Here is an 18,959-nt window from a genome sequence, read left to right as displayed (position 1 = left end):
GCTAACATGCAGAAACAGCAAACATTTTGGAATGCTAACAGCCTTTATTGCAAGTGGATTTGAGTACAGGAAGAAAGAAATCTTACTTCAGTTGTAGAGAACACTGGTTAGACCACACCTGGAGTATTATTGTACTTCTGATTTCCTTGCCTAAGGAAGGATATAGGCAGTGCAGTGAAGATTCATTAAACTGATTCTAAGGACGTAGGACTGACCTATGAGGAGAGCTTCAGGAAACTGGGTCTGTATTCTCTGGAGTTTAGAAGAATATAATGTGTTTTCCTAGAAACTTGGAAATGTATCACAGTTCTTTCAATGCTGCTGGGTCAAAATTCTGAAACTTCCTCCTTGACAGCATTGTGGGTGTGCATAAATCAAATGGGCTGCAGCAGTTCAAGAAGACAGCTCACCATCAGTTTCTCAAACGCAAGTAAGGATGGGCAATAAATGCTGGCCCAGCCGGTGATGCCCACATACCCTGAATGAGTAATAAAAAGAGTATCTTTTAAAAAATACATCTGACTTACAAAAATGAAGTCTACATTTTTCCACATTTTGTCTGTTTGATGCCTCAGAGAGCAGGATTTAAATCTAAAGAATGAAGGGCATTAAAATGATGTCCCAAAGAAAGTACATGCTGGGTTCAGAGTCCAAATAACAAATATTCTTTAGAATATCATTATCACTGGCACTTATTGTCTTTCCCAAGTTGCTCTTGAAAAGATGATGGTGAGCTTTTTCCTTGCACCATGTAAGCTCAAGCAATGAAAGTGCTCCTTCTATGACAGAGAAGATCAAATTATTACTAACGCCAAATATTTTTGTTGAATTCAGGGAAAACAAGGAGCTTGTGGACTTTGCACGGATCCATCCATCTAGTGGTTGCCCTGGAGACCTAAATCCAAACCTGATGGTCACTGGAGGGTCATCTTTGCAAGCTAACCAACTAGGAACTGATCCCAATGCACATCCTCACCTTACGCCTCCACATTGGCTTCCAAGGACAGGCAGTCCCTCAGTGTGGATGGGTGGGCATTCATATGGTCAGTTTCTCACATTTATTAAATAGCAACGTACAAGTTTATGGTAGAAATTGATCCATGACTAGAACATGTTTCATACTGGTATCCAAACTACAACAGACACAATGGACACCTTTTTTTTCATTTTGTATTGCATAAAAGGCATGTGCATAAAATATATTTTGAGTAATATTGGAAAAGAATGGAAAAAAAACAAAAACTAGTTTAAGAAATGTGCTGGTGTTGCATTTACTGCTAAATGCTGTGGGTTGCCCGAAACCAGGAAATATAAACCTTGTAATTGTCTGCAGTGTTAACATTCTTAAATGTTTTCATCAATGTATCAGTACATCTTTCTCTCTGTCTGAGTTTTGATATACATTGGTTGATCATTTGATAACTCTAGCTGAGTACTGATGGAAGAAGTTTAGTTGAAAATTTCTAATTGATCCAGGTTGACAGGAGAGTTATCCCACATGTATGTTACATGGAATGAAATGTAAAAGCACAAATGAACCAGTCATGACAGAACATCAGTAGTGAAATCATATGTGGTTTCAACAGTTCAGGAAAACATTCTGATATTTAATGCAGCTGTTGAGAAGATGAGCAACTTTTATGGAGAATTATTCTTGGGCTGGAGGAAAAATAAAACCCCACATTTTAAGTGAATAATGTATTATTCATGCTTCAGTCACAACATGAAAGACCTCCTTTGTCAAGTGAAAGTCTGGAGTTACAATGCATAAATGTGAAGGAAATCAGGAAGTTCATTTGGTACTGTCAGCTGCTTAGAATATACACAGGCCAATTTCCACATGCAAATAGTTTCACAAATGCCGAAGTTGTCTTCAACCGCTGAAATTAGGTGTGAGGGATATCTTGTGACTTCAAACTTAATATTTGCTGTAATTATATCCAGGCAATTGAGATTGCCAGAATGTATATATCTTTCAATGGAATTAATCATTTAAGAGTTGCTAATCAAACTGAAAATCTGCATAGGTTCAGTTTCTGTTCAACTAATGTAGTGGGCAGATCCTATGTATTGTAATTCTGGGAGATAGGAAGACCCTTGGCTTAGAGATTCCACAGGTCAAATCAGTGCAGTACTGAATGGAGGCAGCCATGAAGGAAGTGCTTTTCAATATCACCTGAGTGCAGTATTCTCTCTGTAAGGTGCAATTCCGTCTTGTTCAAAAAAAATTAATCCTGTTGCTAACCGTTTTCTGTTCTTTGTAGATTGTTTGGAATGTAACGTTACCACATGAAAATCCTCTTTTTCAGATCACACTCAAATCCGTGCATGTGTTTTCACTTTTAAATCAGCATTAAAAACTTCACAAAATCGGTTACTGGCCTAACCCATTCCCATTTATACAATAAAAGTAATGTGTCATTCCCAAAGGAAAAGCATATGAGGTGGTCACATTTGGTTGAGTGGGTTTACAAATTTTAAGCTTTCCAAAGTGGGTCTTCTCGTATCCCACTAGATCAGCTGCCAAAGTAATCCCAACATTAGAATCAAGGGAGTATCTGATTACTACTTGTACAAGATAATCCTTTTTGCTGGAACACACAACCCATCAGTTCGGCTCATTGCTGTGTTTGGAAATGCAGCATCTGGAACACAAGACATGAATGGGGCACAGGGGTTTGTTGTGTTTAATATCAGAACAGTGCCCTAAAACAGACCATCGCATTTGCCTTTGATTTTAGCAAACTATGAAGAATTATGAAATATTACTGCTCAGAAATGGACCAGTTGACACATGCGGTTTGCACTGTCATTTTTCTCTACATGAACTAGTTAATTCTGACCCCACTCTCCTACTCCCTCTCCATCTACTCAATTGTACCATTTTCAAGCAACTATCTAATTCCCTTTTCAAATAATTTATGGATTCTGTTTCAACAATAGCCTGTGGTAGAGAATTACAAAAGCTAATCCTGTCAATGTGATGGCATTTCCTAATTTTGTTCTTAATTCATTTTGTGATTATTTCAAATTTATATAGTACTGCTTTAGTTTCTTGTTCTCCATCTTCATCAGTTAATAACCTTTCATTATTCAATGTACTAAAAATCAGAGGGCACGAGCAAAACTAAAAATGATTTCTTGCTTTAAGCTAATGTAATCCAAATATTTCTTCAACTCAAGGGAAAATATGAAATTCTGCTGCTTAGTGCAGAAGATAAGCGATCTGTTTTCATAGAATCATAGAATCCCTTCGGCCCAACAAGTTCACACCAACCTTCAGAGCATCCCACCCAGACCCATCCCCCTGTAACCCACCTAATCTACACATCCCTGAACTCTATGGGCAATTTAGCATGGCCAATCCACCTAGCCTGCACGTCTTTGGACTGTGGGAGGAAACCGGAGCACCCGGAGGAAACCCAAGCAGATATGGGGAGAATGTACAAAATCCACATGTGGAGATCTGTTTTCTGCTGGATTACAGACAGTTTCTGCCATTCCTAGCATTGTTTGACTTAATGAATATTCTGGAGTTCTTTCATAACAAGCAATCAGTGATGTGATCAGCTGATACCAGGAATATTGTGAGCTGTCAATGAAAATTGTGTTACTATTAAATATACAAACCAACTGCAGAATGTCTGTAAGATTTTTATTTAAGGTTTAGACCAACTCAGTGCTTTGCAGCACCCAACAGCAAAGCCAAATAGGTTTGTGGTACTTAAGGTACTGAGGTCAATTGATCACCCAGCCCACCTCACTGACTGAGCCTTCACTGTGAGAACGGAATCTACTATGTAGGGTAGTCCTAGTTTAACAAACAATAGGAAAACTTTGAATTTCTCTATGCTCATACAATTCATGGTTTTAACTTATAAAACATGTAGGAACATATGAACAGAAGTACACCATTCAGCCCTTGATCCTGTTCCACCATTCAATGAAATCGTGGCTGATCTGGAGCCAAACTCCATATACCTGCCTTTGGCCCATATCCCTTAATACCTTTGCTTAAGAAAAAAAATCTATATCAGTTTTAAAATTAATGGCTGATCTAGCATCCACTGCCATTTATGGACGAGAATCCCAAACATCTACCACACTTAGTGTGTAGAAGTGCTTCCTAACATTTCTCCTGTATGGTCTGGCCCTATTTCTCAGACTGTGCTTCCTGGTTCTAGAACCAGTGGAAATAGTTTATTGCTTTTCCTGTTACTATCTTGAAGACTTCAATAAGATCATCGCTTAACCTCCTAAATTCTAGACAAACAGGCCTAATTTGTATAATCTCTCCTCATAATGTAACCCCTGAAGTCCAGGTATCATTCTTGTAAACCTGCGTCATATTCCCTCCAAAGCCTTCCTAGGGTGTCATCCCCAGATTTGCTCACCACACTCCAAGTGGGGTCTAACCAGGGTTTTGTATAACTGCAGCATAACTTCTGCATCCTTTACTCCAGTCTTCTAGATATAAGGGGCAGCATTCCATTAGCTTTCTTCATTATTTTCTGCATCTGTTTGTGATATTTTAAAGATCTATGCAGCTGAAACCCCAAGTCTGTTTGGACACCCCCTGTATTTAAGTTAATACCATCTAGAAAGTACCGTGATCTATCCTTTCTCGATCCAAAATGGATAACCTCACACTTGCTTACATTGATCTCCACCTGCCACCGTTTTGACCACTCACCTAGTCTGTCAGTATCCTTTGTAATTTTATGCTATCGTCCACACGGTCTGCAATGCTACCTCACTTTGTGTCATCAGCAAATTTGATACATGACTTTCTATGCCATTATCCAACTTGTTAATAAGTAATGTGAATAGTTGAGGCCTTAACTCAGATCCTTGCATGGTCACATCCTGCAAATTAAGTACCTACCCAACAAATAAATGCACTCTTTTTGCTGCGAAGGCAAAAAAAAAATTAACAGTAGCTCTTGTTAAAAATCCAAAATTAGAGAGAAGGAAAGAGAGCCCAAATCATGGACCCACCCCTACCCAGAACAGAGGGTGACCCCCCCACCTCCTCTTACACTATTGGCAGTTCTCTAAACCAAGGATCTTCAAGTTTTTTGCATTTGGCTAACTTGCATGTGTCCTTTCTACTTGATAAACAGGAACTGTGCCCATGTGGACTTTGCAGTAATTTGTTTTGGAAACACACGAGTGCATTATGATTTATTACATTCATTGCTGATCAAAATACCTAATTTTAATGATGTCTTTACATTGACTTTAATTCACTCAAATCTCCTTCAGCAGAATGCATGTAAATATCATAAAAATATTCATAAAAGAATCATTCCAGAATAACTGGCAATTGCTGTACCACCTAGTAACATTAACCCACCCACTGTGTTATTATAACTGATCCCAATAATTGCCAGAAGATTCCAACAGGGCAGCATTACTATTATCCTTACAATTATTATTGTTGGTAGTTAAACTAATGAGATCAAATTTCAGAAGTCCAATTATTTACGGTTAGGGACTAACCTCTTTTCCAAAATAATTACATGCATTTGTTAAAAATATTTAGCTGGAAGTGGTTATGCTAAATAACAATTTCACCTGTTTAAAAAGCAAAATAGTCATCTATTTTCAACCGCAACTCCAGGAAATGTTAAAATGGGTAGAAATTTCAATTATTTTAGTTTTCATTTTCTATGTTTTGGGAAACTGTCAAAGTAATCTTGCTTTGTAAGAGATGATACAGAACAGGATGATGTGTGATTTGGATGGTAATCTGGATAAATTATATAATTGCTGCGTGACTCATTCTGTTTCTCCCTATTTTTATGTGGCTCATTTTTTTAACATATCATTGGCCTTCCATTTAGTTTCTGAAAACCTTTTCTGATGATCTTTATTTTTGTAGGATTATTCAACAAATTATGCTTGTTTTCTTTTGACCTTTCATTTATTTTTGCAGTGTGTTTTTTTTTTCCATTTTCCCCTTATAATGTTTATTCAAACTATATGTGGAATGTTGCTGGTAAAACTGGCATTTCTTGTCCATCCTTAAGACAACTTTAGAGAGCAGTTATAGGACAACTGGTTGGGGTCAGCAGCTTTCCTTTCCTAAACGGCACTAGTGCACTTTGGGTTTTTACAACAATCTGACAACTTCATTTTCACTTGCGGCACCCCTTTATTTCCAGCTTTTTTAAACAGAATCCAAATTCTCAACCTGCACTGGTCCATTTTAAACATGCACGCTTTGGATGACATGAGTCCCAGCATCCGAATAACTCATTCAGTTATGCAACCAACACATCACCATATCTTTCATCTAAAGATCCTTTGGCCTCACAACTTTTTTCAATCTGTAAAACAAAATTACATTGCAAACACATTGTCCAACATGGCAGATAGAATTGTTTACAAGGAAACTCTTTTTGAGAGACAAACGGTTTTGAAATGGTTGAGAAAGAAATAGTATTGCACACACTTCAGGTGGACTTTCATTTTCTGGCTTTAGTGGTAAAGGTAACGTCGCCACAGTCTTGCCAGACCATAGAGCTGCTCTCTCATTAGAGATAGATAACTAGTGGTGGATTAACTCAAGGGTCACTGTGCCTCAGGCGAGTGGAGAGGTTGAGAAGGAGAGTCCTTCATGGTAGTACAGGAATTGAACCCATGTTATCTCTCTGCATCGCAAACCAGTCGGTCAGCCAACTGAGCAGCAACAACAACAAACATTTAGTTGGTGCCTTGAACATACAAAGATGTCCCAAAATGCTTCACAGAAATATAATCAGACAAAGGACGAAATAGTGGGAGGGGAACTTAAGAAGTGAAGAGGGAGAAAGGCACTATTGCTGTGCTGACATCATCTCATAATTTTGCTTTGTCGTTACTCCCTGTGGAAGAATATGTGTCTCTCCTTCCTTTTCTAAATTACTTACTTTCTAGTTTCACTCCCATTCTCAACTTCATCAAATGAGTCAACTTAATTGACCATTAATCATGTGGAGGAGGAAGATTCTTGTAATATAAAATTTGCTGATAACACTGATACTGTGTGTCCAGCAGCACAATGAAGATAAGTAAAATCCAAAGCGAAGTATGCTGCAAAAGTGAATAGGCCTTCATGTGCGTACATTTGATGGATCGTGTTTCAGTGTGTATAAACTTATCATTCTCATTTAAGTTCGATCAAGCCATCAGTTTATATTAGAAAATTGCATTACCTTTTTCCCATTTTGTTTAAAGCTAATACAAAGATCCTAGGAAATCAAGAATGCATTTTGCAGAATTTCCCTCATGATGGAGTTAGTTAGACATCTGATAGAACAATCTTCATGATATGTGGATGGAACAATTGGTAATGGATCAGATGTCCTCTTCTCTTTTCTTGCTTCCTTTGGCATTATCACTGTGAGATATTTTACCAGCAGTGTGCTTAGAAAAAACATGTACTTTACAAGTGAGTGATAGCTGAATATGGGAAGTTTGTACAAATGCTGGAATACGTGGGAGAAGATTCTTTTTTGGTTGTTTTGTATAATGACAAAGCAGATCCATTTAAAAATTAAGTACTTGAGAACTCACTGCACATACTGACCAGATCAGTTCATTCCCTGTAATTGTGCATCACAATATTTACATTTTAACCTTTCTTTACTCAGTTTGTTTTTACAAATGATCTTTTTTTTATTCACCAACACAGGAATCGGTCACCCAGCTCTGCATTCAAATCTACCACCTGGATTCCCAGCATCGATGCCAAGTGCCATGCAGACAGTATTCCCACTTCCCCAAGATCCCTCAGCCCAGCTTGTTATCCTTCCCACTGAGCCACCAGCACCACACCCAACTCCTCATCACCTCGGTAATGCACTGTGTTAATGGTGTGCAGATTAGAGGCGTTAAATTCATTTTTTGTTCTTGACACTTTTTCCGCGATTATTTCATATTATTTAAACAGAATGAACAGATACAATTCAGTTAGTATGAAAATCACTGTTCCCAAAGATGTGCATGCCTGATCCCATCCCTTTTGCCATGGTTACACATTGCTTGATTTTACTGTAAACAGATATGGTTGTGAAACCCTTTGGGATGCCCTTTGGATGTGTTAAGACATATTTAAATATAAGGTCTGTCTTTTTCTCCTGTTTTTCTCTCTTTTGCTTGCATGTACATGGGTGTAGTTCTGTTAAAAAAGGTGCACATTATAATGCAGGAAGCCACAATGTGAAAGAGATTTAATGATAAAGCGGTACATTCGATATTTCTTTTCCTTTTCATAATTTATAACAATAAAATTAAATGAGCTTTAAAAGTCTACATAATAAAGACCAGATGGGAAAAGGAAGTCCTTCCTAGAGAGTGTACGTCATGTGAACCCGTGCATATTGTTAACTTTGAAAAAGGTTGCTTTATCCACAAATAACTTATTTTCCAACTTCAGGTGAATTGGACTTGCCGTGGTCTTCCTGTTGTCTTTTGTGTTGAGGTGTCACAATAAACATAGCAAGGAGCAATCAGAGAATAGGCTATTAGTTCATCATGTCATGAAGAGGTGAAACAGATTCCCTTTCAAACCCCGGAATGGCCAAATCATTCTCCTTTTGCAGAATTTAATACTGTATCATTTTCGGTTGACATATATAATTAGAACATATTTAGAAATGTATTGAAAATCAGATCCATATGTTTTGTATTTAACATCATCCGAATCTTCACAAGCATCTTTTTTTAAAAGTATAAATAGGTTTAAATAAAGTAACCCTTCATAGAAAACATGATTTTTTAACATGGTCTATAATCATAGCATCGATTTTAAAATAGATTTTTAAAAATCTGTTTGATTTTTCCTTGATCCTGTATGTTTGTCCTGAGAGGAGAAAAGATGACCAAGAGTTCTGAATCTGATCCTGTCACAATGCCCATGGGAAAAACCATAAATCAAAACCACCAAATTTACTGAATAACTCCCCAAAGAAGAAATTACCAGCAAGATTCCACTCTTCATAGCTTTTACTTTAACAGAAATTAGAAATATGGCATTACGTATCTGCACAGTTCCACAATATGCTGCTCTTCATTCGTGCAGGGTAGGTCAGAGGTCTTAATTGACCACAGCTTTCGCCTCCCAGTTTTATGGGTACCGTTATCATCGGTAAGGCACACTTTTGTAAACCCCTCTCCCTTGATTCACAACAGTCTTGATGATGTAGTTTTTTAGAGTTTTGTTTCAGCCTACCGAACAATCACACCCCAGTTCACTGTTTAACCACTTCTGGAAAAATACCCAGGTCTTTAGTGTGTCTGAGCTACTCATGTAGTTTTTAGATCTTTTTTAGTCAGCTTGCACAATGCGACCAAGAGCTCCTTTCTTCTTTTCTGTCAAACACCCTGAGGGTGATCTGCTCCTTCTCCTCACAAGAATTCACTGTATTCCTCATTCTGTCTCTGTTAGTTTTCTATTTGTGTGCTGATGGCCTTCACCCTTCAACTTCTTATCTTGAACCTTTATGTTTGCAGCTCCTTTTCTCATCTGCCAGCCATATGGCTTCTTTCTTAACTTTTTTCCAATTGATACTTCTTCCAGGTTAAGGGTCATTGGACTAGTGACTAGTACCAGACACGTGGACCGGTATTCATTATGCAAGAACATAACAGTTGATCATATTAAAATTAATGTAAACTCTTAATTTATTTTCCCAAACATTCCTGAAAACAATTACTGATTCCACTAACCTTTCAATGAATTACAAATTTCCTCACAGTACTGATTCAGGGTCAAAGGTTGTCACAATCTAAACTTAATTACACAGGGTGAAATTCATATTTTTATTGAGAGGATGAAGTCCAGTGTACCAATGTAGTTGCCAATAAACAGGAATCGCTGTCAAAACTGGCTGTACCTTAATGCCAGTGAACGTCTACAATCTCATTTAGACAATCCTGCATAAATAGACAATGTGAAGATCGAAATTTAATCTCCAAAAAAATTATGCTCAACCTGACTTGAAAGTAAGTGCAAACAAATGCATAAAGGGATAAGATATTCCTTTCCATAGAATTTATCCTCAAGCATTAGCAATTTCACTGAGTCACCTTTTTACAAAACAGTAGGGTTAGCTCAGCAGGCCCCTAGATGATCCAGACCAAAAAGGAGTGTACCTAAGAGTCTATAAAGCAGTGCTGTATTTTAATTACTGTATTCCCTATGCTTCCTTTGAGAATGGCTCCTGTTAGAAGCATGAATTCTGTATCCTACTGTAATCTGGTGGAGAATATATCAAAGTAGGTTGTTTGCATTGTAGTAAATGGCTAATATACATGTCACCAAAGAATTCTGCAAATTATAATAATACGCAAATTCAAAAGAGATTCACTAGGCTGATTACTGGGAAGAAAGAGTTGATTCATAAAGTATGGCTAAACATGTTAGGCCTTTATTTATTAGAGTTTAGAGGAATGAGAAGTGAATTTGTTGAAGCATGCAAGATTCTGAGGAGGCTTGACAGGGTAGATGTTTAGAAGATGTTTCCACTAATGGGGGAATCTGGAACAATTGGACATAGCTAAAGAATAAAAGGACACCCATTTAAACCTGAGATGTGAAGGAATTTCTCCTCTTAGGGAATATTGAACGTCTGGAATTCTCTACCTCAAGAGATTTGTGGAGGCTAGATCATTGAAAGTATTTGAAGAGGAGGATAATAGTTTTGAACTATTGAGGAGTTGGGGACTATGAGGAGCTGAGGACTATGAGGAGCTGGCATGAGTGAGGAGTTGAGGCCTGGGGCAGATCAGCCATGATCCTATAGAATGGTGGGACAGACTTGAGGGGCTATATGGTTTACTCCTGCTACTATTTCTTATACGCTTGCAAAAAGAAGTCCTGTGGCATTGCCTTTGCAAGTAGGAAATTTGTAAACTGTAATGCACTTGTCAATTTCAGATAGTGGTTCAGAAGTACTCAACATTACAAGATTGTTTTGCACTCATAACAAAACACAACATCATGAGATTAACATCCTGCTTCAGTGAAAGGATAAGTTAGAATAAATACATGGTGTGATATCATTTCAACTCAGTGGGGAGTAATGGAACAGCATAAAAGAAGACATGTATAATAATGTAGAAGAAACAAGATAGAAAGGTTTAGAAGAGCTTTGACTATAATCATATTGAGAATATAGAAAGATGTGGTATCACCGAGAGACCAAAGACAAGAAGTCATTACTGAGAAAATGATTGCCCCCCAGGTAATAAGCTTCCTCAGCCTATCTTCTATTTTGATAGAGGAGTTGGAAACTAGCTTTTGGGGAAAATTGTAGCAACGGACAACATGTGGCACTTCCATTTGAGTATAGAGTAGAAGAGTAGTGAGACTAAGAATGTTGATTGATGAGGTAAGAGAAGCATAGCGTGCTCCAATGTAAGAGGTTTCAGCTATTGTCTAGACTTGACAGACACTTAAAGAAACAGGTTTTGAAGAATTGAAAGAAAACAGATTGGCATTGTCCCTTGAAGCATGGATGCCACAAGAGACTAAAAGCATTAAGGGTGTGTGATCTGAAGGTATGTGGAATGGATTCAGTGGAAACTTGGATACGATTGAACGATTAGTGAAGAAGGAACAGATTGAGAGCGTTGACCAGGGTCTAGGAACACCTGAGTGAAAGGAGAAATAAGTCTGAGGATGAACCATTAACTGCAGTAAAGATGGAAGAATTGAGAGAACACTGGGTATGTTCAAATTTTCTGGTTGGAGGCTAAAGAAGAAAATAGTGCTAGATTTTTTAAAGACTGAATTGAATATGCATTCTTGGGTCTGTGTTATGCACATACTCCACACGATAATTAATCTGGGAGCAGGTGTTGGCTGCAGTGAGATGCAAAAGTAGAAATATGTTCTCTAATTTAGCATTTAAATTTGCCCAAGAATCTCACCATTGAAAATAACATAATTAAAGACTTTGCTGTGATATGAATGACAGGAATCATTCACATGCACCCATATAACCTAATGACACCCACTGGGTACTCGATTAAGCTTGACTCCAAATCTAAACCTTCCCTTTGTTCATTTTTGCATGAAATCATTTGATTTTATTAGGAACAAAGTTTGTTTCTATGTAAAACTTGATAATTTGTGTATTGATTGCAATGTGAAATGATTTCAGAATGAATGCTGCAAAACCTGAGAACAACAGGGTGTCTTTGAATGCACTGTGGTATTATCTAAATGGAGTTCTTTCTTTGCCGGGGTCTTCTAGCCGAAGTGATGGATCCTGCACATTCTCTCTGGCCTCCTATCTACTCGGCACGAGCGCCCACATCACATATGCAGCATCCAGGACAGCTCTCAGTCTACCCTCGCTCCCAGCTTCTTCGACAGCAGGAACTCTACATGCTGCAACAGCAGCAACAACAGCAGCAACAACAACGGGCACAAGCACTTGAACTCCAACGGCACTCACAACTCGTGGTGAGATAAAACTGCAATGAATGAATTTTGCTTGCGCGGTTTGTTTGTGACAATTCCCCATTCCCCTACTCCACAGATTGTTTTTATTCCACATTCAGCTAGACAGTGTAAGGAGCACCTCGCCTTTTGTAGCTGTTCATCTGTTCTGTTTGATGACTGAGCAAGATCGTGTAAAATGGTACCTGAAGTGGAAAACAATGACGGGCACCAAGGCTCTGATCTCAGCTGGAGTTTTGATCATGTCTGTCTATTCTCAGCTCCCTCTCTGGCTATGAGACTACAGTAATTGAATGGTGCCATGGGAGTTCCAGAGCATGAGAGGAAGTTGTGAGAAGCAGCTATCAAATTGGATGTAGAAATCCCCAGTGGAGCTTGTAAATTTACAACATAAATGCACATTTCATTGACAAAGTGCAGCTCTATTTGATTTGGATAGCTGTATCTCTGTAACCAGTGTAAGACATAAAGTATTTTTGCTTAGGCAAGTTAAAGTATTGTTGCTCGGTAAGGGTGGCACAGTGGTTAACACTGCTGCCTCACAGTGGCAAAGATCCAAGTACGATTCCAGCCTTGGGTGACTGTCTGTGTACAGTTTGCATGTTCTCTGTGTGTTTGCACAGGTTTCTGCTGAGTGCTCTGATCTCCTCCCACAGTCCAAAGATGTGCAGGTTAAGTGGATTGGTCATTGCTAAATTGCCCAAAGTGTCCAAGAATATGCAGGTTCGGTGGATTAGCCATGAGAAATGTGAGGATACGGTGGGTCTGGATGGGATGCTGTTCAGAGGTTGGTGCAGACTCGATGGGCTGAATGGCCTCTATTTGCACTGTAGGGATTCTATGATTCTGAGTTACTTAGGTTACGATATTAAAGTAGGTGGATGGTATTACAATGGAGAGAAGCCATGAACTAACTGAATGGCAAAATATGCTTGAGCAGCTGAATGGCCTCCTCCTGTTCCGATGTTCCTAAGTAACTTAATGGTTAGATTGATGTGTGCAGGAAAATGGAGAGAAACCAGAACCTTTGATCTTAACCGTCTGAGTTAACCACTTGACTCTTGTCTTCTCCTTAGGATCATCGGAAGGCAGATGAACGTCGGTTAGAAGCTGAAGAACATACTCTAGAGAGGAATAGGAGGTCAAACAAACCAGTTGCCTTAAACTCTCCCAAGAGTCTTTCTTCACCTGTCATACTGCCATCCAGCATGTGTTCTGCCAAACTTTCACCATGCCACCATTCTCCTTCTCTTGGACCCAAGTCAGGGTGTCCAACCCCCCAGCCCAGTGCTGTGTGTGCTTTACCTTCTTGCCCTTCTTCAGATCCTGCCACTGTCCCACAATCCTCAGCAGTCAGCCCTCCTTCCCAGAATTCCACAGAAAGTCAAACAGCTGAAAAGCGAGTGGAGAGACAACCACCTCAACATTATCCAGAAACCTTTGAGCCAGGTATGTCAACACAGAATAAGCTATTGTTATGGACCGGACCAATCCCCTCAAAATATATGAAGAAGATAGCCTAGACCCTAACTTTTTCTTATTTTAATGGTAAGTGCAAGGCGTTGCTTTCTAGATGCAATTCAGTTGGTCCAACTATTCAACTTAGAGCAAAACACATAACAGTTCTACCACTACAGTTAAGATACAGACTAAATAAAAATAAAAGAAAAGAATTGACTTAATTGTAAATCTATCAAAGTGCTTAACAAAGTAATATATTTATTAATTACAACCAAATAACTGTTCCAATATAGCAACATCCCATAAACACACCTTTGGCAAAGGTAAATTCAGTCAAATAGATTGTCTCAAGTGCAATTCTAGCAGCAGGAAAAGAATCCCAGTTTTTAGCTGTAACAGAGAGAGGAATAGGAGCTTCCACATCCAGCTTCAAGACTCCAGCAACTGCTGAAAGCTAAAACAAAAAATCTGAGTTCTGTGGGAGCTCGATCCCAACTATTCAGGCTGCTTCTATTGTTTCAACTTTAAAAAACAAATCCAGGCCTCATGAGCTGTTTACTTTATTGGTTTTGGGCAAACCACTTGGCATGTCTGTCCCAACCTTTCTTCATAAAAAGATCAGGACAAAATACACTTCTTAAAGCCATAGTATCGTCACACAATAAACGTTTTGGGTAGAATTGGAAGACTCCACTTGCTATGAATCCTGGTACTTCAAAATCTGACAGCACAACTAACTACTTCAGTAGAGCACTAGCCAACTGAGCAGTGATGTATTCCGCATATATTCGAAACCTGAGAGGCTTCCTAATACTTACTAAAATGAAAGGCAGCGACTCGTGTAATAGTGGATGAATTTGTGTATGATCAACCTTTATCTTTGTTCTTTCATGGTGTGTGGATGTCTCTGGCAGAGCCAGTGTTTGCTGCCCATCACTAATTGTCCTTGTACTGAGTGGCTTGCGATTTGGCCATTTCAGAGGAAACAGCCAGGAGCAGAACCAGGCATATCTAAAAATAAGGTGCCAACTTTGTGAAGCTACAGCAGAGGACTGCTTACATTCCAATCAGTTGAAGCAACCTGCAGTAGGAAAGCTGAAGTGACCCAACTACCAACAGGTCAGACCAAACTCCTGCCACATCCAGTCCCAAATGGTTAGTGACAATGAAACAGGTGACAATGTGGAGGAGGCTCCAGAAGTATCCCCACCCTCGTTTATGGATGAGCCCAGCACATCAGTGCTAAAAACAAGGCTGAATAGAACAGCAACTTAGTGTTGCTTATAGTTACAAGTGTTTGCAATCAGAGACACCAAATGGGATTTGAACCTGGGTGCCCAGAACATTATCTGGGTCTCTGGATTAACACTGCAGCGATAATACCACTAGGCCATCACTTCCCTGCTGTAACTGCTCAAGTCTTCTTTGATAGCACCTTGCAAACCCACAACTCTACCACCTGAAAGAACAAGAGCAGCAGATGCATAGGACTATCACCAACTGTGAGTTCCCCTCCAAACCACACACCATCCTGTCTTAGAATATATCTCTGTTCTTTGATAGTTGCTGGATCAAAATACTGGAACCCCATTCCTAACAGCACTGTGGTTGCGTTTATATCAGATAGACTGCAGCAGTTCAAGAAGGCACATTACCACCACTTTCTCAAGGGCAATTAAAGATCGACAACAAATACTGGATTTGCCAACGATGCCCACATCCCATGAATAAAATTTTAAAAAGGTGTGGGATGGCATAATCTGGGAATACTACTCTTGGGGATGGTCCACCAACAAGTGGAGTCTGTCATTGTTCATTTACACATTTCCCATTTTTGGATGCTATCAGGAATATATCGATAAACAGAGAACTTCTGACTTTTAAGAATATTTACCACTAACCACTGAGTAGACGATGTGGTAAATCAAACATTTTTTGGCATTCCAAAGAGAAATCGCAACTCATCAGCTTTCATCAAGGGAGAACTGCCGAGTAGGGGAAGTACTTAGACAATGAGATCCTCATCCTCATGAGCATGGAGAAGCTTATTGCCTGAATTTTCAGGTTGCATTGTGGGCAGGAATGTGGTGTCGTGAGCTAATCCTGAAAACAGTGGCACCAGTTAGTGTGCCAATTTCCCAACTCCAGTCATTTTTGTCGAGAGGCAGATTCAGGGCCAGCAGGGTTTCCAGTTGTTCACCACATTTAACGGAGCCTGACTGGGGATTTTCCTGATGCAGTTGCCTGGAGGCAGGTACCCAATGACAGTCTGGGGTATGGTGTGCCAGACAAGCTGAGGAACCCTCTCTGGATGGGACTGGGTGTAGCCAAAGGCTGTCCCTTGGGCAGGTTCCTGTTTCCTCCCCTCTTCTCCCCTTGCTCTTGGTTATGGCCTGGCTGCTAAATTTTTTTCTAAATTTTTTTGGGAAAAAGTTGTGGATAAGGCATCTCCATGTTGAAGCACTCTCCCAGTTCCTTATCCATTGCCCTCTGATTGGGCCCTCCCCCAGCTTTGAGAGCCCAGCAGCCACCCTTTACCTGTTCCTGTGCCAACTGTTTCCTGCTGGCTCCCACCGCCGCAAAACAGCCCTCCCGAAGAACAATCCACTCCCAGGACACAAACTGTCTGATTTCTCCTGAGGGAGACAAGAGAGATTATCATCAAAGAGAAATGCTATATAGACAAGCCTTGTTCTATGTTTTTGAATCTCAAAGTACTTTCCAGGGTGCTTAAATCTTATAGCCTGTCATACGAAAACCAGCTGAGAGTGCATTTGCAGCATGTTAAAGCCTAACTATTGTGCCCAGCAAACACATAAGGCAGTAAAATCCCACATATTTTCTTCTAATTGTCAAGTTTAGATGATCCGCAGCTGCTGAAACTCTTTTGTTTTAATTTGAACAAAGAAAAGGAAAATGTCTGGGCAGCCTTTGAGCTATGAACCCTTTTATCCTTCACCAGTCCTTGGGAAGGAAGCTGTGTGTTGGAAGGATACATTTTCATCTGGTGGTAATGTCAAAAGAGGCGGATGGATATCATTAATTACGCTCAATTGATGGCAAGGTAGTCAGGATGCTGCCAACCAGGATAAAGTCAGGGGCACCTTCAGAGTTTTTGGGGAAGACAAAGTAATAACATTTGTTTTGTTGCTTGAGCTCAGCGTCAGATGTACAGTCACGGAGATTATCAGTTCAGGATGGAGGGTGTCGCAGTGATGAGGTTTAACCCTTCCACTCTCAAAAGAAAACTGATAGCCTTTCTCAAAGTTTCCAAGCATCACCAGCCTCTGCTCCCACTTCCTGTGCACACTGTTTTTGTGTTCTGGTAGTACTTTTTAAACATTTATGTGGCAGTTTGTGAACATGAGACTAAAGCAATTTGCAGTTTCAAAAGTTTTACATAAGAGTAACAATCATGACGTTATGATTACAGCCACTTAAAGTGATGATTTGCCCTCTAAGCCATATTCTTTTTACGAGATTGAAAAGGCGAATAAATTAAAATGGACTTAATACAGCAACTGCATTGTTCTGTAGTCCTCCTGATCACAGCTATTGCTTTACAGAACAGGATCATAACAATTTAAAAAAAAACACCACGGACAATTATATGCCAGAAAAAATAAATTCTTGATCTCAGAAAACTCCCTCTGCCAGTAAATCCATATTGAGTATTTTGTTTTATTCATTCATGTGATGTGAGCATCGCTGGCTGGGTCAGCATTTATTGCCCATTCCTCATGGAGCTGAGTGGCTTGTTTGGCCATTTCAGAGTCAGCTACATTACTGAGGGAATCACATGTAGGCCAGACCAGGTAAAAATAACAGATTTCCAATTCTAAATGACATTGTGAACCAAATGGGTTTTAACAACTATTGACTGTAGTAACATGGTGGCCATTAAGTGGGCTTTTAATTCCAGATCTTCATTCAAAGTTCATCACTGCCGTGGTGGTGTTTAGACACACATGCCCTAGTCTCTGGATTACTAGTCCTCTACTCTACTGACTTCTTCCGGTAGTTGTTGATAGTTGTGTTGGATAAAGCATGCTCTTTCTCCCTCTCTGTTCCAGATCTCCCGCCTGGCTACACATACACAGCCGTCGCAATGGGCTACAGTTCCCCTTCTCCACTTGTGCACTCTGCTGACCCTGCAGACCCTGAAACTATGCAACCCATCACCGCGGCGGCTGAACCAGAGCAGTCCAGAACCTTTACGTCTGGTGAAAAAATTCACTGTGATTCTCAGTCAAACCTGGCGGAGGAGGCAAATCCGACTGACAAACTGATCGCAACCAATAACCTGGATGTTGTAGAGCAAAATGCGCATAAGGTTCTCTGCACTTCAGAAAAAAAGGATACAGTAAATGCATTGCTAGCAGAGAATTCAACTGTGGAGCAACTTGAGTCATCTGTGAAAGAAAACGTGGAATGCTCAAGGCACTTAATTGCTTCTCAGGGAATTGTCACTGATGGAGGACTTACAGGAGAAGAAGGAGGACGAGACAATTCAGTGACCAAGTCACCTCACTCAACCAGTGAATCCCCGATGATACCCGATGAAACATTGGATGTAAGGAATTCTGATCACTTGGGTTCAGTAGCTGAGACGGACTCAAACCAGGAATGCAGAATAGTTGAAGAAGCCAAACAGGTGAATCAAGATGAGGATTCAGAAACTAGCCACGATGCCTCAGAGAGGGATGATGTGTTCAAATGGCGGTTGGACTGCATGGCAGGGATGGACGCCCTGGTGGCTGCTGGCCTCAGAATGGGAGAGCTCTTTGGTCTAGAGCCTGAGGTTCCCAGTGGCCCCATAGCACCTTCATGCCCTACAACCTCAACCTATTACCCCTGCTCAGGGACACATGGAATAGCTCTGCTGAGTGAACTGGCTGAACTCGAACAGCAGCGACAGAAGTATGATGGCACCAGTCAAGGTAATTACCTTAAATTAAGTTGTCTCTGCTCTGCTTAGTATCAGTGTCTGCAGAATGATTCTTCAATTACTCTTTCTGACTATATTTAATCTTTAACTTTGATC

General features: G+C 39.8%; 1 protein-coding gene across 1 annotated transcript in view; it reads left to right on the top strand.

The window, feature by feature from the left end:
- The first annotated feature begins 930 nt into the window (after positions 1-930).
- The window catches only part of bahcc1b (BAH domain and coiled-coil containing 1b), a 133,790-nt gene continuing 115,761 nt past the window's right edge, over positions 931-18,959 (top strand). Inside the window, exons 1-5 of the mRNA XM_048610840.1 lie at positions 931-1,043; positions 7,679-7,840; positions 12,246-12,457; positions 13,531-13,903; positions 17,989-18,855. Coding sequence (XP_048466797.1) covers positions 1,025-1,043; positions 7,679-7,840; positions 12,246-12,457; positions 13,531-13,903; positions 17,989-18,855 — 1,633 coding nt within the window. The 5' untranslated portion in view covers positions 931-1,024. The remainder of the gene's footprint in view (positions 1,044-7,678; positions 7,841-12,245; positions 12,458-13,530; positions 13,904-17,988; positions 18,856-18,959) is intronic.

This window comes from Rhincodon typus, chromosome 23 (assembly GCF_021869965.1).
Source record: "Rhincodon typus isolate 14 chromosome 23, sRhiTyp1.1, whole genome shotgun sequence".
Taxonomy (NCBI): Eukaryota; Metazoa; Chordata; class Chondrichthyes; order Orectolobiformes; family Rhincodontidae; genus Rhincodon; species Rhincodon typus.
Note: the sequence above shows the minus strand (reverse complement) of the source record. Positions and strands in the feature narration are given on the sequence as shown.